The sequence below is a fragment of the Pithys albifrons genome, chromosome 13, assembly GCF_047495875.1.
Source record: "Pithys albifrons albifrons isolate INPA30051 chromosome 13, PitAlb_v1, whole genome shotgun sequence".
Lineage (NCBI taxonomy): Eukaryota > Metazoa > Chordata > Aves > Passeriformes > Thamnophilidae > Pithys > Pithys albifrons.
Window position 1 is genome coordinate 1,265,070 of NC_092470.1, and position 25,119 is coordinate 1,290,188.

Here is a 25,119-nt window from a genome sequence, read left to right on the forward strand (position 1 = left end):
AAAGTCAGCACAATGTGACCAGCCCTCTCTGTAAGTTGTTGATGGAGCACAGTTTGAGAACATCTGGACTGTGAAATGCACCTCTTGAACTTTCATTGATCGGTTCCTTGGGCTGTCAGCCAGCCAGGGTATTTTTAGATACTTGCAGCAAATCTTATTGCATGTGAGAGAATGCCAGATCCATAGTTTGTCAGCTGCTGTTTCTCAGTAAGTAGGGAAAATGGATTTGGGGTTGAGTGAAATGGTTAATTTGGTGCTGCATTGCAGACTGCAGTTTGTCCAGCTAGACCTGAGGTGGGTTTAAACTGGGCAGCCTGGAACTGGTACCAGCAGCAATGCTGGCTCAGCACGAGCCGGGATAATCCTGCCTGCTAATCCAGAGAGGAAAACTGCCTGGACACAGTAGAGCAATGGTTTCTCTCAGTAAGCCATGGCCTCTAAAAGCAGAGATGGGGAAAATGTGTGTATGTGTGTAATTTGTATGGCTCACCACGTGTTTTTGCACAAGAACAAATGGAGGCTTAGTGATTTAATGGCAAATGGCTGGGTTGGCTCCTTACACGGGTGCAGTGGGATGCCTGCTGCAGTAACACAGCACATGGAGCACAGGTATTCCTTGGGACTTCTGGAGTGGGGCACAGTCCTGCTGAAGGTGGGAGCAAGGAGCTCTGCCCTGCCTTGTGCTCTGCCTGCAGGACACCAGATAGTGGGGAAAGGCATTTCCAGTGTGCAGCTGCCTGAGCTGGGCTGAGGCCACTGACGGTCGCAGTCAGGAGGGTTCTGCCCTGGGATGGGTGTGCACTGGGTTTTTGCCTGCCTGCATGTGCTGGATTATTGCCCTGCCCTTTGGATGCTGCCCTGCACCACTACTGTGTCCTGTGAAGCTCAGCACACCTGGTTTGGACACACCTCTGCTTTGTGCTAAGTGGAAAAGCATTTCCAATATTCCCAGCTGTTGCAATGACTTGTTAATGGAATAAGTTTTCAAAACCTTGTTCATTTTTGATTCAAGACACAGTTTTCTGTCCTGAAGTGTTCCCTGTTTCTCATGCTATTTATCCTGCAATTTCTCCTAAAAGATCCTGTGTTCAGTATCAAAGTAAGTATGAGAGGTCCATTAAACCAGCCTGTATTGATAAGCTCTTTAACCTACACTTGTTCAAAACTGTGTGATCTTATTACTCCAAACATTGTCTCAAATTAGATTAAGTGCTTTGGAGCAAGGGTTATATCACTTTAAAAACTGCCTTCTAAATCACCTGATGTGTCTCTAAATAGCATGTGAATAACTAAAGTATGGGCCAACTTTGTTGGCTGGAAGACTGTTTTTTTCTAGGACCTTAAAAATCATAGGGTTCTGATTGTCCTTTTGGTGTCTTTCCAGTCTTGGTCTCACAGTGAGTTTGCAGTGGATTCCTCTGACATCTCACTCAGAACAGGTGCTTGGCATCATCTGAAAGCTTTGTGAGCTCCACAGGTCATAAACTGCCAATTGCCAACATCGTGTTTGAAAGGAATATGTTGAGGGTGAGAAGAGTAACACAGGAGAGTGAATTTTATTCAGGACCAGTGTTTTGGAGCTATGAAGTTTAGACATGAAGGCTCACAAGATATTGCCTTTTAAAGCCTTTATTGTCTCTGCAGCAGGCTGCTTCTTTTCTAATGCTTGTTTTCACAGTGTCAGGTGCAGTAAATCTCTCACCTGATGGCAGTATCATCTTAATTCCTTGCAGATATTTTTATTTTATTGGAGAATTTTTGTTGGTTTTGCGTTTTTATATTTCTGATTCAAATGAGACTTTAGAACACAATTTTATTTTTGGAATATTTTCATATGTATTTAAAAAAACCCTGAAAACCTACATGTATAATAGCAGAGGCTTTTTCTTCTATTGGAAAGTGGCATTTTTCACCAACTGAATGCCAGCCCAAAAGAAATGTGAGTGCTAATCCAGATTTTGACATCTGTTACCTATGTGGTCTTTGGGCTTAGTTAGGGAGTATGTACTCAAAGTGCTGGTGAGTCTTTGGCTGAGATTGATAGATTGTGTAGCAGACAGTGGTTGGGTTGGAGGGGTTAATACAGTGTTAATACATAAAATATTTCTGAAACTTTTCCAACTGTTTTACCAGCTCTCCATGTTTTTCACCCAGAAGCTGATATGGGTGTAGCCTCTTTGCTCTATCTGTGTCTGTGTTTGCAGCTACCAGCAGGTTCAGTTACCAGCAGGTGACTGGGATGAGTTCTGGGCTAAAAAACAAAAATGTGTTCTATTTAGATCTTGGCATTTGTTGACTGTTCTGGGTTTGCACTGCAGTTTGGATCCCTTGCATAACCTTTGCTTGAAAAGCATCCTTTTATCTGCTCAGTGTATTAGACAGAACCTCCTTATTGGATGTGGGTCATGGGACTTGAAGCACTAAATAAGACACTGCTAAAATAGAGCTGTGGAGGGTGGCAGGATGATGTGTTGGCTCACACAGCAGTGGCCAAAGCTTTTCTGCCTCTGTGCTGCCACAGAGGATTGATGGCAAAGATTCCTCTGTGTGGCAGTGTAGTTGGGTTTATGATCTTCTGTTTTAAAGAAAATAGTGACCTGAAGCTTTTTCCAAACATCTGCTTTAGGTATTCCCTGAACTGAACTCCAAGGTACAGGAGTTTGATGCATAAAATTATCCATTGTACTGCGTTTCTTCAGCAGACACTGTCAAGTGTGATATCTTGTTCACAGCAAATTATTGTATCTTCTTTATTATGTTAGTTATAATTATTTAATACACAGGCAAAAGCCAGTGTCTGATTCAGACTTAGTGCCAAGCATTTTAAATGGGAATAACTTCCCTCCATCAGTTCATCTCCCTAACTTTTTTCATCTGCAAATGAATTCCTGTGGCTCTATATTTAAAGAGCAGCCTAGGAATTAACATGCATGACTTTTAATTGAAAATACATGTTTTTATATGCCACTTGTTTCTTCCCATTTTGCTGTGATTTGGTAAGTAGTGAGTAGAACAATCACTGCAAAGTTTGTTTTGGGATTGCCAGAGCAGCTGGAGACAGGTCCTGTCCCACCCTTGTTGCTGCTTTGCAGTCCCAGCAGGAGCTTGGCTGGGCTGGGCAGCCCCTCTGGGTTCCCTGGGGCCACTTCCGCAGCTCCAAGGGGGGATCTGCTGCTTTTTTCTTTGATTCATCAGTTCCTTTCCCTTATCACTACAGTTCTTTTAAGTGTATGATCAAAACTCCTCTAAGGCGGGGAAGTCCTTTATTTTTTTTTCTTTTTCTTCCCCTTGTCCCTGAAGGAAGGACCATGGTCCGGAGAGCCATGGCTGAGTCCTGTGAACGCCCCTGGAGTGGCTTCAGGCACTAAAGTCCAAGCACCTGAGGCAGCATCACAGCATTAGCACTTCTGTTTGAACCACAGCACATCTTTTATCAGCCTCTGAGGTATCCAAGCCTTGTTCTTCCTGCTCAGGCCTCTGTTCCCTTCTGTTCTGCTGGGGCCATGGCTGAGGAGCTTGGTGAGCTCTGCTCCCTTTCACCAGGTGTCCTCAGGTCCCTGGTTCAAAGGGCAGGAGAGAAGCCTGAGGGAATACTGAGGGAACTTTCAAATCTGAATCCCAGAGTCCCATCCTCGTGGCTTTACAACACATTTAGTGTGTTAGCAGGAGGACCAAGTTAGTGTGCCCCAGGAAAAACTGGCTCTGGGCTCACAGTGTTACATCAAAATAAGGTGAATTTCTTAGTGAAGGGTAAACTTGGTGAGCCTTCAGCAACAGAGAAGTTAATCTCAAATTTATTCTGATGCTATCACTGGAAGAGCACAAGCTGACAGTTTTTCCCTTTAAATCAAAGGGAGTTCATGTGTGAGTGTTCTGCTCTTCTTTGGAATTTATTCCATAGCTTGTGATGCTCTCCATTTCCTCAAGTGACAAGAGTATCACTCCTCTCTGTTCTTGCAGAGTTTAAAAGAGGTGAGGACTGGACTGAGATGGTGGTTATATGTTCCTGAAGGGGGAAGAAGATAATTCTGGCATTTTTACTTCCATGTATGGCATATTAAATTACCAGTAACTGAGTACATTTTAATATGCATTTATAAGCCAAAAGCTTCATTCTAAAGGAAACAATCTGCATGCCTGTGCAGACCATTTAACATTTTCAGAAAATACTGCTCTTGCATACTTTAGTGATCCTTCTGATGTTCCATAGAAAATAACTAATGAATCTACTACCTCTAGTTAAAAAAGAACAGTCACTTCCCATGCTGTTTGCAGGTCCAGTATCTGTGTGCTCCTGCAGAGTGGAGTTTACCCTACAAGCATCACCAGGATTAAATACTGCAAATATTTGTAAATTTGCATTTAAAACACCTGGGCTGTTTGTCTCCAAAAGCTGAATTACAAAGCATAGCACTGGTTGAGAGAAGAGCAGTGGATTTCACATCAGTGGCCTAATTATTATATACTTGCTTTTAAGATACACAGTAAAGCCATAAATTCATATAAATTTATTGCATTCTGTCTGGAAGATTGCCCACAGTACTTTCCATGAGGGATAGAACATAGATATTTATGAAAAATACATTTGTAATATAGTCAGTTCTTAGAATGAAACCTTTACTTCCAGATGCTGTTTTTGTCTTGTCTAATAACTGGCTTAGTACCAGTCTACTTAGATTTGGTTTGATTCTGTACTGCTGATTATATGAGAGACAGAAGTGGTCTAAAGAACTTACTTCTCAGTCTCCTCCTTATATAGAAATATAATATTTACAGGCCTCACAGAGCCATAATTGGTAAGATGCATGGAAATCCTCAGCTTCAAGAGATTAAATAAATCCCAGGAATTTCTCATGAGGTTTTTCTCTGTACTTTCCCCCATTCTTATTGTAGTATTGTGAATCTTTTGTATTTGGGTTGACATTAGCTCCTCTAGAAAACTAGAGAATACTTTTAAAATTTCTAAAGGCCTTTCAGTCCAAAATCCATTAGGCTCAGGATAGGTTCTAAAGAAAATTAAAATTATTAACTTGAGGAAGAGTCTTAAGGGGGTCTGAAAGTTACATTAATCTGAGGGTATGGGCAGAACCTCAAGCTTGTCTTTATTGGAAGATTAACCTCCAAGTGAGATGGGCAGCAGGTACTGTGGATGAGAACTAAAATGTAGTGAGTTTTAAGCATTTTCATGGCAGGTGGAAACTTTCACATGACTCAGTGTCCTGTAAGACAGTTTGACAGTGTCACCCCCTGAATGAGGCTCCATCCTACTCAGGGTATCTCAAGGGAGGTTGTCTTAAGGATTTGTGTTACTCTTCTATTATTAAAAGCCTGAGTGAAATTGCAGCTCTGTCCAAAGAAGTTTTGCTGTTGGTTTGCTGAGGTATTCTTACCTTGAGAGCCATTAACAGACTGTGATAAATCTAATCAGCAGAGACCTGGTATCTTACAGATCTAAAAGCATTCATTCTAGCATGTTCAGAAGTGCAAGTTGGTTTGTTTCTTTATTATTTGAATGAGTGGCTGGACTGATCCTTCTTGGCTTGAAAACAAAACGATGTGGGTGCAGCTTTCTGGTTGTGGCTTTTCATTGCAGTTCCAGGAAGAAAAAGAGAACTAAAAGCAAAATCCAGGAGTTGGCTCTTGACAGACACAAGCAAACTGGACTTCTTTGAAACTAAATTGGTACTTGATCTGCTTGTAATAGCAATAATTTGGCTTAATATGACTTGACTAGATTAGTGTCATCCCAAAAAATTTAGAATTCAGAAATGGAATTGTTGTTAGCCAAGCAAGTATGAACCCAGCCCTGTTTGGGTTTCAAATCGAATATTGTAATATTTAATCCAAGGGAGAGTCAAGGGGTTTTGGGGGGGTTGGTTTGATTGGTTTTGTTTGGGGTTTTTTTCTTTTGAAAACCAGGATTCATGGCACAGTCTGGGGTTGGGGGGGAGTACCTGTGTTATGAAATTTGTCCAAGCATCTCCTGACTCTGTGCTGACTGAGCCCTTCTGCCAGCCATTCAGCTTCCCAGAGCGGAACAAAGCAGATGTTTTCAGTCCAGTGCAGCTGTTGATGCCAGGCTCGTTCCTACCAACATGTGCATTGGCACACGGCAAAGGGCACTGCTGAGTTTGCCAGCTGAGAGCCCAGGGGCAGGGCCACCCCTCTGAGCCCATGGCCCTGCTGGGATGCCAGGAGGGATCATCCCCTGGGAGCTGTGTCTGCTCCAGGGGTGCCCTCTGTCTGGCAGCTGAGCCCTCCCTGCCGGTGGGTGCCAGCCCAGCAGCTGCAGCAGAGCAGGAGACCTTCAGAGGTGCAGGAGGATGGGGTGAGCTGCCAGCCCTGTGCCCAGGCCTGAGGACAAACACCAAGCCTGCTTTGGGGCTCTCCATTATTAAGCAGGCCCAAATTTTAAGGCTGGACAAACGTGTAAAGGGACCTTTTAACTGTGTGCCTGCTCTCTTTTGAGAGCCCCCCGTGGTGTGGGGGCTTTTGCTTCCACTCCCACCACGTGCAGAAACTGTAGGTAAGTGTTGGGGTCATCAATTCATTGCAGCTGAATGAGGGTGGTTTGTAAAGTGGAAAGGGAAATGGCACTCTTGGAGTCTCTCCAGGGAAAGAGATCAAATGAATAATCTTCTGGCTGAATGAATGCCTGTTGTTTATTGAGGAGCCACGAGCAAACCAGCAGTGCCAGTCCCCCCTGTGTGGCACGGACTGGACAGAGCCCAGAGGAGCTGTCGGGAAGCTCAGCTTTGTGCTGGGAGTGTGTCCATGCTGGGGTGTTTGCCAGGCACAGAGCCCTGTGAGCAGCCCTGTGCCCAGCCCTGCTGCCTCCCAGGCTGCAGGTGGAGAGAGGGCAGAAGGAAGGAGCACAAGCAGAGCCTTTTCACAACCTTCCCAAACAGAGCAGCTCCTCCTGTTTCTCCAGTCTGGAAATGCCATGTGCTGCACCCCTGCAAGCTCCTGGGAGGGCACTGGGCTGCACTGGGCTCTCCTCAGTCTGCATTGGATCAGCCCTCCTCTAAAACTCCTCTTCCAGCTCCTCTGCCTTGTCCTCTAGTCCAGTTTTGCGGGACTGAGATGGTCAGGATTCAACCAAGATCACGTTGCATTTGCGAAGAGACCGTTGTAATTGTGCACGAGATCATTTTGCTCTTCTTTGGCTTCTCTCTAGAAAGTGTGGCTTAAGAATAATGGGAGTCTTTAGTTCCATGATTACATGCTCCTTTTTCCTCAGACAGTGTTCTACTTAATTTCAGTGTACAGAATGCTCCCACAAGGGGATAGAATTATGGCTGCATGAGCAGATTCAAATCTGCCCTTTCCTAATTTATGAATGCCTGACTTTTTTCCATTCTAAATACCTTTCCTGCAATGAAGAGCTTTTTCCTTTTTTTTCATGTGACATATTTGAAAATTTTACCGTTTTTAAATAAAAAAGATGCAAAGTTCAGTGTCCCTTCTTACTTGAAATAAAAAGCTCCATCTCTTCTGCCTCTTTCCTTTTGGACATGCATGGGCATGTTAAAGGTTAAGGAAGTTAATTTACTGTTTGTTTTCTGTATGGTGTGTCTGCGTCCATAATTTTTTGACAAATCTAAATCTAAATGTGTGGGGTGTTTTAGAAACAAATAAAAGAAATGCTCCTTATCCACCATACAGAGCCATATAAATAAATTCTCTATCAGACTCTTGTCTTAAATAAGGCATTAGGGAGGGGCAGTTTAATCAAAAGAAATTTTTTTTAGTATCATAACCTGTGATTTTTCCTATTGGGGAAAAAACAAAACCAATTTTGTTCAACCTGAAGCAAAGCAAGGAAGTGCAGATCCATCCGGGTTCCCCCTCCAGAAGGGCAAGTTGCTGGATTGCTGAAGGAAACAGTTTTGATATACATGACCAATAAAACTTTCTAAATGTGGGTATAAGGAGCTGGGCCCAGGGAGACTAAATTTCAGTTCTTGGAGAAATGTAACTTGCAGCAGTGATCCCATCAGGTTCGTGCTGATCCTCGGGATGATATCCGTGGTGTTAATCACAAAAAAACTTTGGCTGGGCTAATTCACAAGAGCTAAATGTAGTTCCCCCTAAATCCCACTTCCCCTTTCCATTTGAAAGCTTTTGGGCTAATGTCTGTTTCGGTGTTTCCTCCACTCCTTGTTCAGATTATTCCCTTTCTTCCCTTTTTCTAAATACCTTCCTTTGGATTACCCAGTTGGCACCTGAACAGCCATCATTTACATCATTTACATTTGAGCTCTAGTTTTTATAAGCCTTTGAATTTATAGACTGAAATAAGAACATAACTTGTTTGCACAAAGGAAGCAAAATTCCATTTTGTGATCTGGACTAGATTCAAAGGAAAAAGCTCCAGTGTGCCACAGAAGGAGACCTTCCACAGAAGCCTCTTCCTTTCCACCCTTTCCTCCGTCTCCTCAGCATTTTCATGTTGGGCATTTACTCCAGTGGAATGTTGCCAGTGGCCAGGGCTGTGCATATCAGCTTTGATTTGAGTATTTCTGCTCTAAAGTCTTTCTCCTCTGTGCTGTTTGTGCCCTGCCCTCACTTTCAGGTGTGCTGGCACAGCTATTTTTGGAGCTGCACTATGACCTGTATCAGGGAAGCCATCCTGCCTTTTTTTTTTCCTCAAGGAAAGAAAGACAGTTTTGTTGCTGGTGAGTGAAATGCCAGATGAGGTTCCTGGTGCAGCTCTCAGTAACAGCCCCTGGGCAGAGGAAGGAGCTGAAGCTGAGCAAGGACACCCAAACCCACATTGCAGCCAACAGCGAGGGCTCCCCAAGGGTGGCCTCTGGCATTTTCTTGGAGTGGAACCTGTCCAGGTGCTGCTGGTGGGGGACTGTGTGGAAGAATGTTTAGTTAGGAGAACATGTCAGAATCTGATTTTGTGGCAACCTCATAAAGGCACAAACTCAGGTGTTAACATCTGAATTTTGTACAGGAGCTTACAGCTGCATGGTGATTCTCAGAACATGAGCAAGTACAGCAAACAGCTCTGAATCACGTTGTCTTGACTTCAGCACAGCTGAACAGGGTACAAGTTAGTAGGGACTTTGGTACAAAAGGCTTAAATTAAACCATCTTCCTACTCCCCACCCCCAACTGGGCCCACTACACTGTGACACATTTTGTAATACTGTGCTTAAATCAGTGCTACAGCTGTGGTTTTCATGTGCAAGTGGAGTATAGATTTTTTTTTTAAGCTAGTTCTTTGGAGTTCTGTTTTGGTTCTGGGTTTTTGTCTTTTACCTTCACACTGTATGTGCACCATGTGCTGCGTTTTATCATATGCTTTCCAAACTCTCTTCTCTACCTTGTGTTGTTTCAGCTGGACTTCATCTCCTGTTATCAAGCTCCAGCCAAGGTGTGGTGACTGACAGTAGAAGGCTGATCGAAACATCACCAAATGCAGTGGGGCAGGAGCGGGAACCTGAGCCCTCGGTGGGCACAGCCAGGGGCTGCAGCAGCTCCCTCTGCAGAGGGTGTGCTGGTTTAAAGGTAACCCAGCAGGAGAAACAAGCCCAACACACAAGAGATTATAAGTCAGAGTTACAATTTAATAACAATATTACAATAAATGCAGTGGCACAAAGACAAATTGGTTTTAACCCCCAAACCCAGCAGTACAACCCAGCCCCCTGGGGCACAAACACAGGGGGGTTTGGTGGCCCCTGTGCTGAGCCCCACGTGGTTCCTCCGAGTCCAAAGTAAAAGGAAGGGAAAACCTGTTGGTGCAGATGATGTCACAGTCTGGTGGAGAGTGGTGGGCTCCTCCTGTCGAGTGTCTGGTCCTCCTCTGGATCCAGTGAGTGATTCCCCAAGTCCCCAAAGCCCAAGATTCTCTCCCCTCAGGTGCAGGTGGGAGCACCCAGTCCCTCCCCCAGGGCAGGGAGTTCCACACTGGATGATCTGACTCTGGGAGTCAGGGGGGATTTTGGAATCGTTGCTGGCCCATGAGCAGAGCTGAGCCCTCAGGTGGGTGTGGAGGTTCCAAGGACTCCCCAGATGGGAGTTCTCCCAACTCCTCTCCCAAGCTTCTTTCCCATCCAGCTCCCAGCCTGAGGGCTCAGGTGTGTCCTGGGCAGCTGCTGCCAATGGTCCATTGTTAACAGTTTGTGGGAAATGGCAGAGAGGGTGTAGAATGTACAGCTTTGGTCACACCCACACAGTGATAAACTGGTCCTGGCTGCTGAAGTAGGACAGAGGGGAGCACTGGCATGTGCAGGAGCTGTGCAGGGAACAGGAAAGCTTAAGGCAAGGCAAGCCCAGCACTTTGAAACGCCTTGAAGATCTTGCCTCAGAAAGAGCTCAGTGAACAGAGCACAGCTTCCTTACCTGCTGCAGAGGGGGCAGAGCTGAGTCAGCTGTGCTGAGATTTGTGCTGTGAGCACACATATTTGAAGCTGGGCTACTTGTGTATGAATTTTTATGCTTTCCATCAGATTGCACTGCCCTTTTGGTACACACAAGATATGTCAGCCATTTCATCCAGAGAATGTTTCTGGTGTTATACCACTAAAAACTTGCATTGGAAAGTCGTGGGACGATTTTTCCTTTTTGTCATATCTCCCTTTTAAACTAGTTCTGCTAAACTTTGGAATCTGTGCTCACCTTGACGGTGGGACAAACACCATGGAACAAACAGTTGCTGAACTCTCAGGAAATGGGCACTGCCCATGTTTCCGTGGTGACTCAGCATCTCCCGTGTGCTGCCTGGTCTCAGTTCTGTGAGGTGGGGGAAAAACCCCAACCTCGGCACCTGTTAACTAATTCCACCAGATCAGACTGTAGGAGATGAGGCTGGTTTGTCTACTGAATCAGTGGAGTGTATTGGGTGAGGAAGAGGCTGTATGGAAACAGTTCCCCTGGAGTGATGAATGGAACACCTGAGCAGTGCCCTCTGCCTGTCTGTGGGTGGGGAGCAGAGCCACATCATTCCCCTGTGCCTGCACTGTATCCCATAGGAATGCAAGAGAAGTGCAGAAGAATAAAATCTCTCTGCTGATCCTTGTTTTTTTTAAACACCACTCAGTTGCACAGGAATTTCCTGTGGAAGTTGCAAGTGTTTCATGTTGCTATAAAAGGTGGGGGGTTTAAAGGAAGTTAAAAACAGATAGATGAGGTGGAGTGGATGGTAAAAAGTACGTTTCTGCAAAATACCAATATATGTTAAGACATTTCTGTTGCTTGCATAAAACCTGGAAAGAAGCATGAATCACAGCAATCCATTTAGGATATAGATATACCCAATTGCATATTTTTTGTTCTCTTATTGTACTTGCTAACTACTTGACTTTTCAGCTTTCGGGGAAAAAGAGACTGTGTTCTGGAGGGCAAAATATTTAATGTTCATGTCCTGTGTGGAGGAACTGCAGTCTTGCTGGCCCCACTATTATGACTGCAGTTCCCTCAAAATCTTGAGATTAATCTAAAAAATAAGACTTTTTTAAAATCTATCTGTACGTTTTTGTCACTGTTTGGTTTTCTAAGCCTCCTGTGAGAGGGAGACTGGGGGGTGTTAGCACTGTGCTGTCTCACAGATAAATGGTGAGTTTTTCAGTAGGTTAAGAAACTTCCATATAGTAAATAAAATAATTAAGGACTACAAAGGCTGGGGAAGAGGCTCCCCTTGACATTGAATAGATGTCAAATCAAGTTTCTGCTGTATTAGCAAAGCTTTATCTAAAAAAATATTGCTTCTTATTCTGTCTTTAGAAATACTACAAGGTTATAAATAAATGGAGTGTGTGTGTCTTTCTAAAATACGTGTAGTCTTTTGTTTTAAAGTTGTCCATGTTTCTTCATGTGAATAATTAAATTGCTTTTGGCTGATTTATCTACCTGAGGAGGGTGATCACAGTGTAGACCCTTTTTTCTTGTGTACACAGGCACATCATCTGGAAAATGTGAGAATGCACTGTCTACATTTTACATTTTTGTAAGGTTACAGAACACGAAATAAAGCCTTGGAAATGGCTCTACAAAAGATGTAAGTTCAATTTTGGGGGGTTGTATGAAGTGATTATTAAGTGTCAAAGGTTTTACTGCAGCTACATTTATATGTCTGCCCTGGAAATACCTGACTAACAATCCAGCCTGTAAAGGACTCTGGTGTATAATATATATAATTATATATATATATATAAAATAGTGACTCTAGTGTATAGTATAATATACATATATACAGACTAGTGACTGTGACCTTAGTATAACAAGCATTTTTCATATCATTGGTGTTACGGTCAATAACATTCTAATTTGTTAGTGTTTATTTCTGTTTAATTAAAATAAGGGTTTTTTTTGATGTTGCTTTTAAAAATTATTTGGCATGTAATCTTCATGGTAGCTTTACAAAGTCTCTCATTGTATCTTTTTCTAAGAATTTGTGTTTGTTTTGTGCTATTCTCTGTTTTTCCTGCTTCTCAAACCTGTGTATCAGTAGGTTTCATTCTCCCAGGCTTGTCCTCTTCCATTCTGGTTCCCTTGCGTGGGTCCAGGAAAGCAGAAGAGGAGATGTTGCCACAGGCAAATGTGGTGCCTTTCCCAAAGGTGTTACTGAGTTGATCAAAGTACTCTCCTGATAACAGCCCATATAGAATGTTTGACAACACAAATTAATTCTGGGAAGAGACTTTCTAAAGTAACAAATGGAGTCAGGAACACAGTTCAAACTGGAAAATGGAAAACAAACCCCTGAACTTCATTGACAAAGCTAATGCTTATCTCTAAAATGGATGTTAAATTGTAAAAAATCAATTGGTTTCCAGTAGAATTTACACTCCTGAAGTCATGAGCTTTCTTTGAAAATCCACTTCTCCCTCTGATCTTGGTTATCTTTCTCAACAATGGAGTGGTTTGAAACAAGACCTGTGTTCTTATGGAGGTGTATATATATCTGTGTCTGTGTGTATGAGTAAATGCACTGCAACTTTACAGCTTCCCTAATATGGAGGAATTAACCTGGAATGAAAGGCTTTGGAAAGGAATCTTGTGGGAAATAAAATTATTAAACAAACTTGCAATTTGACCACAGAAGTCAGTGTAGCCCTGGATTTCTTTCAGCTATGTTTTAGATAACTTTGTTTTGCTTCTCACAGAGATCAAATCTTACAAGGCTAAGAAGTCCATGCAGAGCAGCTGGAATTAGTTCAGTATTGGAACTGCTGTGCTTTGGTTGCATCCTCCAACATGACCAATCCTCAGTAAGTACCGTGTGACACAACTTGCTCTACATGAAAGGGAACAGGTGCTACCTGGAGAATGATGTTGGGACATCAAGAACATTCTGTAGTTGTCTAAAGGGTGTAAATTATCAGTAGAAATGTGAATGTTGTAGGCATGTCTGATGTGTTACTAACAGCAGTGGCTAAAAACTAGGATATTAGATTACTTTCATGTCTATCTTTTTTTTTCCTGCCACCAAACCTGTCCCAAAGTTGTCTGCCAACACTAGTCTGTTTTTTTGTTTTTCTTTGCAATCAAATCAGACTATGTCTGTCATTTAGTCTGTGTTAGAATGCAGAGGGAGAGGGAAGGCAGCACCAACCTGTTCCCAGATTCCTTTATAACACTGGAATTTGGATCATTGTGTGCTCTGTCATACAAAACTGAACTGCCTTGGTCTTATAAAGGTAAACGTCCACAGGATGGCACTAAAGGTGAAAATGAAAGAAAATTCTTGCTAAAATTAGCTCCTACCTCTGGGTTTCTGATTTCAGATTGTTTACAGAGGAATACAGTTCAGTTGAAAATCAAAGAATCTCATTACTTTCCATTATTAATTACACATGAATAAAATAAAAGCCTTTAGGTTGTTTAAATAGTACTTCCTTTTACCTCTATTTTCTGCTATAGCATGACACAGCTGCAGCCTTGCCCTGCCAAATACTTGAGATATAACAGCATTTTCTGGTTTTTAAAGTTACTGTCTTGTGTCAGGCTGGCAGCAGTTAGCTCCATTTAGTTCAGGAATGATGTCTTCCCTCTGACAGGGTTAGTCCAACAGTGAAGCTCTGACCCATGGAAACTTCCACACAGAGTTTTAGTTTCTTCATCCACATCCTGAGATGATATGATATCCTTACACATCAGTTAAGTACTCTTTTTCTGGGAAAAAAAGGAACTTTTAATCAGGTTGCTTAAATTACTGGAAGATTTGATAAACTTCTTTAAAACAAATTCACCAATGCAATTTTTGCAGTCAAACAACAGAGGGAAGTTGGGTGCTAGGAAGTTTTTAACTATATCCCTGTGGAAGAGGAGTGTCTTCACAGCTGCTGTTGAAAACCTCTGACAGCAGCCTGAGATTTCCTCAGAAGTTCCCAGGCTGCCCTGGAGGAAAGCTGGAGAAGTTGGTACTTGCACCTGCTGTGAATCAAACTCAGGCACCAGCTTTGGCTGGGACTGCACAGGATCACCCTTGAAATGCAGGCTCTGTCCCACAGAGGAGTCATCCCCCACATGACTCAGTGTCACTCTCACTGTCAAAGTCTCAAGAGAAGGAGTATCTTGTTATAAATCATGTTAAAAAGACATGTATACATTGGCACACTGGTTTTACCTGCATGGGTTTTCCATTAGTGTATGAATTAGAATACATGATCAGGTTTAGAGTCTGTACTTAAGGATAATTAAGATAGTCTTTATGAAGGACTCCATAATTCTTCTGAATCATTGTTCTCCTTTCAGAGCTAATTTGAAATAACACAACAATCCTTTCTAGTTAAATGAAACAAAGCTGCCATCCATCAAAACTGTTTGAATCAATATTCAGATCCACTGTGGAAGAGGGGTCAAACTGCATCCATTAATTAACAGTTGATTCGTATATAATGATTAATAAGTTTAGCTATTCATTGCTCACTAATCTAAATTACAAAGCAGTGAGGTTTTAGTTGTCATAGTTACATGTCTTCTTTCTGTTTTGTATCAGTATTTTGCTTTTGGGTTCATGCATTTTTTCTGTATTTGCTTGTTTATAACACACCCTTTTATGTTTAGTGCTTTTGAAGCAGATAGAGCAGCGTGAAATGCTGTTTTTCTTTGAGAGGTTTCTGTTCATCACAGAAAGATCTGTGAAAGACAGGTTTGGGGAGATTTGGTGTGTTCCCTCAATGACCTTGCAGAGGCCTTTTAAGTTGCTGACTCTGAGATTCTATGCAGTTCTTGTCTGACTTACTTTTACTTGTTTGCTTATTTATGTGTTTGTATCTGCTTCTGTGTGTCTGTGTGTTTGTTTGTGTGTTTGTTACATTTTCAGGCCCACAATTGAAGGTGGTGTTTCAGAAGTTGAGATAATTTCACAACAAGTGGAAGAAGAGACCAAAAGCATTGCTCCTGTGCAGCTTGTTAACTTTGCTTATCGAGATCTCCCTTTAGCTGCACTGGATCTGTCTGTGGCTGGGTCCCAGCTTTTGTCAAATTTAGATGAGGAGTACCAAAGAGAGGGGTAAGTACAAAGGACAGAATTTTGGTTTATAGTTTCAGGTTATAAGAATTTCATAACCTGTAAAATAGGACACCTTAAACTGGAGAAGTGCAGCCAGTTGTCCTCAAAATCATTGTCAGAGAATGGAAGTGATCTTTTCTAATATAACTAGTCTGGGCTGGTTTGGGGCTCTTTTTACTTCTGCAGTTTGCCCACAGTTGGGAAGCCTTATCTCAGGGAAAACTGGACAAAACATCTGTAGCCCATCAGACAAGTAGAATGGCCTGGTGAAAGCTCTTTGAGCAAGGGGTTTCAGGATGACAGAGAGTTGGCTGCTGAGATTCTTGCATGTAGTTGTGCCTCTCCTGACTGAGAGATTATGGCACAGGTAGTGTGCTTTTCACCCAGCAATTGGAATTGTGTGGTTTGATTATGTGAGAACGTTGTCTTTGATGATGTATATAGGATATACATACTGCTCCTCTTTTCCTAGAACAATGGTCCCGTTGGACTGGAATAAAAGCTCCTAATCAGTTCATAGCATTTGCCTAAACATAACCCAGTGTCAGAGTATGTAGCACTGTTGTCCTACAGGATATTAAAAGTCATCCTTATGCCTGGTTCAGGCTTGAAGTGGCTGTAGGTGGACTGCTGTTCTAAATCCTTTCTGAAAGATTTGGGTCAACTGGAGAGAATCCAGAGGAAGGCAGTGAGAATGATGAGAGGCTCAGAAAACCTGCCATCGAGTACTGATTGAAGTAACATGAAGGAGAGACTTTGAGGGGAGCTCTAAGAGAGTTCAATAGGAGGGGAACAGGCTGCTATTGATCTCTGTGATGCTGAGGACAAAAAGCAAGAAGCTTAAATTGCAGCAGAGGGAGGCAAGGGCAGCAAAGTGCTGGGGTGGAGTGCTGGGGTGTGGAGGAAGGAGGGGAACAGGGGTGCAACTGCTGCATGGGGGAACAGGGCTGCAACTGCTGCTTGTCTGCAAGGAGATGCATTTGTCAGGAATGATAACACTGGACTTTAACATTCCTTGGGACAGAGAATGCAGTGAGTTCTGTGGAACACTGAACACACATCTGCTCCACTGTCAAGGCGATCCCTGTAAAAGCACTTCTCAGGAAGCCAGATAGGGTGCATGCTGATGAAGACATTCAGAGGCTTTATATAAGCCTCCATGTATTAACAGCATTTTAACCTGTGCTCTGTAATCAGCAGAGACCTGCCTGATCTCAGCCCAGCAGGTATTCCGTGTGGAATCAGGAATCAATATGTGGGGAGGGCTCTTGCCTTTAATTTCTTTCCAAATTGGACTTTATGAAACATCTCCAGAAAGTTGTTACTCCAAACAAGGGGAAATACATTTCGAGGAGGTTATATAACTAGGGTACAACTGTACCATCAAATACCCTGCACAGCAAAAGAGGCACTTGAAAATTAATTTGAGTGTGCAGGTGTAACCCTCAGGCTATTTTGGTGCTGAGTCAATACCAGTTTAGTTCAAGTGTGCATTTTTATAGATTTTTATGATCTGAACTCAATTTTTCACTGTGCCAAAGGGCACAGATCTCTCATTGTAACCACTTGAGCAGCTTTGCAGTGTTAAGAACGGAAACAGGCCTGTCATTCTTTTCGTCAGCAGAGATGTCTTCCTTCACACAGACTCTTTTGGGGCTTTGTCAGTCTGCACAGAAGTAAGCAGGTGACCTCCCTGCTGTGGAGTGCATTCTCTGAAGAAAATTCAGAGCTTAGTTTGTACATCTCAATGCATTTTGGCTGAGTATGTTCAGCTGAGTCCCAGCACTGCATCTGCCTTGTGGGAACAGTGGCTTCTTCCTTTCAGAAGCTCTCAGGACAACTGATGGCCTGAGAAATTTAGGAGCAGAGCTGAGCTCCAGAAGCCCAGCAGCAGAAGTAAAACACTGTCCCTGTACCACCTCCTGACTTGGTTGGGAGCATGTCTGGTTTTATGAATGTGGTGTCATTTCTTTCCCATGGCCTTGTTAGATGTAACTGGCTTCAGCCTGAATGAGAAGGAGATAAGATGGGTCAGATGAGTTGGATTCAGGAACTGGCAGCCACACCTCCCTCACATATAAAGAGGTGAGAGCACAGGAGGTGGCAGGGAAGTTGAAGTCCCTGCAGTTTCTGGCTGTGTCCACATTTTAAATTGACAGGAAGCTCAACATGAGCCAACAGTCTGCCCAGGTGGGCAAGAAGGCCAATGGGATCTTGGCCTGGATCAAAAATAGCATGGCCAGCAGGACCAGGGCAGTGACCCTTCCCCTGGACTCAGTGTTGGTGAGGCCACACCTTGAGTGTTGTGTTCAGTTCTGGGCCCCTCAGTTCAGGAAAGAGATTGAGGGGCTGGAGCGGGGCCAGAGAAGAGCAACGAGGCTGGAGAAGGGACTGGAGCACAAGTGCTGTGGGGAGAGGCTGAGGGAGCTGGGGATGTTCAGCCTGGAGAAGAGGAGGCTCAGGGGAGATCTCATCACTCTTTGACTATGGGAAAGGAGATCATAGCCAGGTGGGGATTGGTCTCTTCTTTCAGGCAACCAGCAGGAGAACAAGAGGGCACAGCTTAAGCTCTGCCAGGGGAGGTTTAGGTTGGATATCAGAAAGAAATTCTTTACAGAGAGTGCTCAGGCATTGGAATGGGCTGCCCAGAGAGGGGGTGGATTCACCATCCTTGAAGGTTTTTAAGATGAGACTGGATGTGGCACTGAGTGCCATGGGCTGGTAATCACAGTGGGGTCGGATCAAGGGTTGGACTTGATCACTGCCCTGGTCCTGCTGCCACACTGTTCCTGATCCAGGCCAGGATGCCATTGGCCTTCTTAGTCACCTGGGCACACACTGTTGGCTCATGTTCAGCTTCCTGTCCATCCAAACCTCCAGGTCCCTTTCCCCCTGGCTGCTCTCCAGCCACTCTTTGCCCAGCCTGTGCTGCTGCAGGGGTTGTTGTGGCCAAAGGGCAGATGTGTGAATGAGAGGACAAGAAAGGAGTCTTCTGATGTAATGCTTTAGTTGTATGCACCCCAGGGTTTTCCTCTAATTTTCCTTCTTTAAAGCCAGAAGGAGTTCAGAGTTCAGGCACAAATTTAACCTGGTTGCTAACTAGGGGAGCTTTTGGTTCATCTGAGAGAATGTTTCTCTTAATAAACCCAATATTAATGGTCAGTCAGGAATATGTGGGTCATAGCTCAGCCCTCTTTGTGTCTCTGGAAACTTTCAGATGGCATCAGATTAGCTACTCCTCCCACAAGAAATGAAAAAAAAAGAAAAGGACAAGTGAAAAGAAAGAAAAAGATGGTTTGTCCTTAACCTGTTAGACAGACCATGTGTAAGCTGACATTTCTATGGCTTTAATGCTGGAATAAAATCCTATTTTGTGCAGTCTGATGGATCTTTGCTTTCTCATATCAAACAGGGCAGTCAGTTCCCATCTGTTGAAGGAATCCTGTGGACAGTTTGAGCAGTTTTGTCAGAAATTTCTCTGACAATGCTGATCCCTGTGCTAAGCAACGAATGAAGGACTGCAGATTAGATGGTGCATTGAGACTGTCCCTCAAGTACACTTGCAAGTGGTGAAAGGGTAATCAGGCAAGAAAAAGCTTTCTGCTCTCCCAGACACCCTCAAACACATCAAATAATATGTGTGAAGCAAAAGTTCTTCTCCCTCTGTAGACTTGTCACATGGAGAAAGTACCAAGATTTACGTGACGGAAGTTGGTTAAGCTGGACAGAGTCTGCATTACAAGTGCTCATTGCAGTCCTGTGGGTGGGTTGGCACTGCCATGGCTTTGGCTGGTGAAGAGTAAGGGGTGTGTGGCTTCCCTGGGAGGAGAGGAGGAATTCCTGCCTCTGCCTTGCTGCCTGGCTGCAGGTAGGCTGATGTGCCTGGTGTTAACAGAGCTATGAGTCTTACTCTTCAGGAAAAGGAAGTTTTCTGATAAATGCCAACAATATGTGACTAAAACATTTTGAGTTTTGTGTGACTGTAGCAGTCTGTGTTTATAAAGGTAATCTCTTCCTTACTGTGGGAAGAAGCTACTATTTCTTCTTACTGTGGGCAGAAACAGCAGCTTGGTTCTCATAACCAGTATGAGTGTGATGTTCATTAGTTATGGGTCCTGCTGATCTGCTCTGCAGTTACCAGGTTGGGCTCATCCTTAGATGTTGCTCTGCACTGCTTAGACAGTGCAGAAGTTCTTGAGACATCTGTATGAGACTTGAACTCCTCCTGAGAACGTGCCTTGGCTGCCCAGGGGCACACCTGGTGTACTCCTCCAACTTATGTGTAACCAGTGAGGGGATCTTGGGTACAAAAAGCACAACTTGCAGCAGAGTTGCAGGTTTGCTTTGTGTCTGAATTTACTGGAGAGGCTGTGTCTGCCTGAACTCAGTGTGCATGAAAAGAGCATGCCAACATTTCTTGAAGGAGACTCATCACCCAGATTTTTAAATGTTAGCTGTAAGTGCCATTCTTGGTTTCTTTTTTCCCAATCAAGTATTCTGTTTTCCAAAAACTATTTTCTCTCTTCTGCTTTTTGCATCAATGTCCAGTAAAAGTGGTGGAAAATAGATGGACAATTGACAGCATGCAGAAAATGAGACATGTAGGGATAGGGAAAAGCTCTCCTTCCTGTCTTTTCCTGAAGTCCCAGTTAGGAGGTATCAGTCACAATAAGTCATAAAAGAATTTACAGATAGTTGCACAACAGGCTGTATTTTATTGTTGTGAGAATGTGCAGATGGACAATGAGCCTCTGTCTTGATAAAGATCTGTGGTTACCAACAGTTGAGAATCAAGGAGGGAGAGATGTACACCAAGTTTAAATTATTCATTGTATTTGTTTTAAATTACAACTCTTGAGGGGCTTTTTATTAAAGGAATTTGAACCATGAAGGTGCTTTTCAAAATACTGTGTCTTATATCAAAAAAGTGAAGTTTGGGAGTTCATGCAGTTAATGTGACTCATTTGACATTAGCTGTAAATAGTTATAATTTAATAATTTATGATCATCTGTTCATAGCCTCAGATTTGTTTGGTCACAGCTGGAAAGTGCATTGAACAGTAGGAATATCTGGAAAAGGAAAACTGCAGAGAGAGAGAGAGAGAGAAAGGAAGGGAAACCAAAACTGAACACAGATTTACAGAGATGCAGAAATGAACACAGTGAAGAGTTGTGAGCATTTTGTTTTAAATTAGTTGCAAGACTTGGCTGGTGAATATATTCCCCCATCCTGGGAAAAAAAGATGACTGTCCCTTCAGTCTGTCTGCTGTGATTGCACCAAGTAAATGCCATTATTTTGGTCTCCATTTTCATCTTTCAGATATTACTTTGATCTTTTTGAGGTATTTTACTTTTGCTTTCAACAAAGAACTCAACTGGATCAAGTTCTCACATTTCTCTTGTTTTCTGCTTTTCTTGTCTTTATTTGGCAGCCTAATACAAATGAGTCCCTTTTCTGCAAAGTTCTGTGCACCTCCTGCAGATCCTGGGAGGCATGATTTTGATCCATGGTGAATAATGAGGTTCAAGCTCAAGACACATTGCAAAACCTTTGGAGGGCAGAACTATTTCATGTAGTGAGCAAGCTCCTTGTGTTTACAGCAGTGACTTGTCATTTGTTTTTAGCTGCCAGTCACAGTCTGAATCCAGAAAGGTGGTGCACAGTCCTACCATCAGGATGCAGTGGAATGAGTGTAGTGCTGCTCTGTCCCTTGTGCAGTTCTTTATTCCTGCTGCTCTTGTGCTGTGGTCCAGCCCTGAGCCCTGCACTGCAGCAGGGAATGAGCCTCAGCTCCACAGGGCCTGTGAGGTGCCAGCTCTTCCCAAGGGAATACGTGAAGTTCTGGGCTATGTTACAGGCATGGTCAGTCATTTAGAAATGTCTTTTCCTGTACAGAGCCTTTGAAGTGTTTATCTTTGTAAATGTTGTTTTCCAGAATAGCTCATTACTGTGTTTATCTTAGTACCTAAATCCTCTGAGTGTGTCCCTACAACATCATATCACTTGGTAGAAGAAGCACTACTACAAGTAAGACAAAGAATTAATTTTCTAGCTCAGTGATTTCCAGACTTTTTTTGCTTTGGGGATCTTTCTGTATTTTTCTAGCAGCACTGGCTTTTCCCACATACTTTTTGTGGGTAGAACTGTAGTAATTGTATCTCATAGACCACTGTTTGCAAAGCTCTTTATTGGAGTCTGGGAATGAAGTGGATCTAATTTGTTGGGCTTGTTACTGAAATTAATTGTCTAAGTTGGAGAAGACTTGGTGCAAAAATGGAAATGTGGATAAGCAATGGTACAAAGGGGAAATGTGGAAAAGAGAAATATTTGTCTGGAAGGCAAGTCCATAAAAAAAATCAGCTAAATGCTGAGTAGCAGCCTGAAAGCAAGTCAGGGCTTGGGATTGCCTGGGCAAAGGAGCAGAGAATACAAGAGAGACCCTGGTTGTGCCTCTGTGCATATCCAAGCTTTGCCCAGGTCTTGAACATGACTGTAGTTCTGGTAGATAAAAAAGAACTGGAAAAGAATCAAAGGAAAACAGTGATCAAAGATGTGCTGCAGCTTCCACTGGAGGTCACTGTGTAAACTGGGACTCTTCAGTGGAAAAGAGGAGGCTGACCTGAGATTTGATTGATATTACAAAGTCTGTGACACAGGTGAAAATAAGGTTTGACACCCACAGGTTAAAATAAAAGTTTGGCACCCACAGCCCCCTGCCAATGCAGTCTGTAAGGTACATTAATAGATTAAGGTCCAGTTCCAGAAAAACAAGAGGTTGCTCTTTGCAGAGAGGGCAGTGGGTGCCTGGAGCTGCTTTCTAAAGGCTGTGTGGCTGTAATAACTTATTCCCCTAAGAGGAGGCTGGACAAGTTCCTGGAAGAGAAATTCATTGAAGATTACCAAGTATAGTGTGAGAAAACACATCTGTCTCAGGAAGTCACCAAATTGAAAATAGCTGGATGCTGTGAGAATGTTAAGGGGGAGGATTTATGTGTCTGCTGTGTTCTTAGTCATCTTGAGACATCTGCTCATGGCCACTGCTGGGGACAGGATGCCAGGCCTTTGTTCTGACCCAGGATGGCTATTCTTATGTTTCTTTAAGGCAGGTTTTGAGCCTGATGTTAATATTTCCCGAAAGATCTTAGCATAAAAAGAAAAAGCCTGATAAGCAATTTTCCAGTGAGAGGAGCAATAGGTCAGGTAATCACAGGATGGCTGTGGGCAAACAGTGTGATACACACCTAAAAAGAAAGCACAAATGATCCTAGAAAGCATAAAGTGCTTCAAATAGAGCTGGGAAGCATTCATGTAATTAGTTAAACCTATTCCAAAATATTATGTAGTGCTCCAATTGTCTGTATTCACATGCAGAAGAGGCTACAGGATAGTTACTCAGTGTCTGTTCTGGGCTTTAATTGAATCACATGAGTGGCTGCCATTGCTGTGGATAAAATGCATCAGAGACTGAATGCCAGCAAGAGCAAAGAACTGATCAGCTAAAGAATAGCATTGGCACAAGAGGGAGTGGGAATAAACTAGCCATGGGGAGGAAACTGGGGCAGTCTCTCCTGCCCTTGGAGCAGCAGAGCTTTGCAGCAATCTTCCAAGAAATGTCATAGGCTTTAAAACAGCAGAAGTTTTAGGGGGAAAAAAGATGAGGGTGTTCTCAATAGTTAAAACAAGCTTGTAGGAGAAGCCCAGGGAAGGGGTGCAGGGCTCTGTGTGTCCCTTGGAGAGCTGCTGTGACCTCCAGCTGCTCCCTCCTGCTGGAGGCTCTGCTGTCTGTGCCTCTCAGCCAGATTTGTGTTGTTGTTCAGCCTCTCTGTGTTCCTGTCACTTCCTGACCGTGGCCTTTCTGCTCTTCAGATACCAACCTGGATCTCCTCCAGCCTTCTGTTTTCTGTTCACAGCCATCTTGTGAGGTGCAAACACTTGCTGTTTAGCCAAAAGAAAAGCAAAAAGGCAGGGTAAGGTATAATGCAGATTTGGAGGTATTTGTTTACAAGACCAGAAAATAGAAACAGTGACAGCTGTTAACAGCTTGAACAAATTGTTTGTAGTGGTTCCTTACCAAATAAATATGTTCAACCCTTCCCAGTTTTGCCTTATGTTCTTTTTTCCAAGCTGTTTGTTAATAAGACATGCAGTGACGATGACAGATTGGTTTTGCTCAAAGCCATGTGTGAAAGTATCTTTAAAAAGCATTACCCTAGTAAAATTCCACTAGAGATATATATTAATGTCTCAGAACAAAACTTTACAGCCCTGTGTCACCATCAACCACAAAATGCCTGTTCTAGTGCATGTATTTAATTCATCCAGGCATTGCAAGAAAAGCAGATAATATTCTTGTTGCAGAGATGAAGTAGCTGAGAGTCCTGATGGACCTTTTTGAAGTCACCCAAGAAAGTTTTCCTAAGTCATACTTGCCTGTGGATTCAAACAAACACAGTCAGGACACCAACAGAATGTGTGCTTGTTCTCTGAACAAACACAGGACTTTTTTACTGGTTTGTGGGGTTTTTGTTGTTGGTTTTGTCTGACATGAGGGGGAAAAAGGTGTTTTGCTTGTCTATGGTTAGTGTGTAATCTCAGAAATTTATAAAGATCTCTGTAATTTTTGGGTGGTTGGGTGGGATCTTTGGAAAAGTCTGTGTAGCTAAGTTTCTTATCTGAGCTTTAAATTTAAGTGTAGCTTTTCAGTGTTGCAGGTGAAATGGGCAGAATCTGGAAGGTAAGTTTAAATCCACACTAGTTCTGGTAGGGATCTGTTTTTCTCCAAAACCATATTTTTCATCTGTTAAAACACATCAGAAGGGAGAGATTAGTACTACTCTACTAAACAGGTTACAGGGCTGAAGGGGTGAGGGAGTTTGTGTATTAGGAGTCAGTGTGGTTAGCAGGTCAACAGGTTTATCTAACATATATTTCTAGTTGGATTGGAGTTCCTTTTATTATTTATATCCATTCTTTACAAGAGGTAAGAGGTAAAAATAAAAAACCAGCAGCCCGAGACAAGATCAGGACTGGACTGTGAAGTGTTCAACAAATACAACTTGGTGTAATGGGTTGGGATACAGAACTGAAGGTGGTTCTTCACTGCTTCCATTTCAAATACTTCTGTATCTTTGAAATAAACTTAGATATTTTATGAGGGAGATAGAAGTGTGAAGATGCAGGTGAGCTGCAACCAACCTCTCTTTCCCCTTGTAAGCTGATGGTTTCCTTCAGAAGCTTGTTAGAATCAGTGTTATTAATACTGAATGGTAATACTGAACAGACAGAATAACTCCACCTTCTTTAGGATTCTGTAAGTAATTAATAGCTCGAGTAATGATTATCATGGCTAATTATCATGTGTGCTGAGTATCACAGTTGGGTTATATTTGATGGTACCTTTGGTGTATTTGGTACCATTAGGTAGAGCTTTTAAAGGCGTTTCCTTGGGCCCTCTGCTGATCATTCTGGTAATGGGAAAAGCTGCCCTGCAATAATAAAATGTTGGATAACGGGACTTTTGGAAAAGGGAAGATAAATGTAAGCAGAGAATGGAACTGAAGCTTATTCTATTTAAAAAGGGCCCCTCCTCCTCATTGTTTTTCGAAAAAAAAAACCCAACCCCAAGTGCAAAATCGCAGCTGCATTTAA

General features: G+C 42.9%; 1 protein-coding gene across 2 annotated transcripts in view; it reads left to right on the plus strand.

Annotated features, from left to right (window-relative positions):
* Window positions 1-25,119, plus strand: part of TMEM266 (transmembrane protein 266) — an 85,324-nt gene that overhangs the window by 12,626 nt on the left and 47,579 nt on the right. For both annotated transcript variants that reach the window (XM_071568143.1, XM_071568144.1), the window contains exons 2-5: window positions 9,350-9,519; window positions 11,910-12,010; window positions 13,119-13,223; window positions 15,281-15,469. In XM_071568143.1, the coding sequence (XP_071424244.1) occupies window positions 13,210-13,223; window positions 15,281-15,469 (203 nt within the window). In that variant the 5' untranslated portion in view covers window positions 9,350-9,519; window positions 11,910-12,010; window positions 13,119-13,209. The remainder of the gene's footprint in view (window positions 1-9,349; window positions 9,520-11,909; window positions 12,011-13,118; window positions 13,224-15,280; window positions 15,470-25,119) is intronic.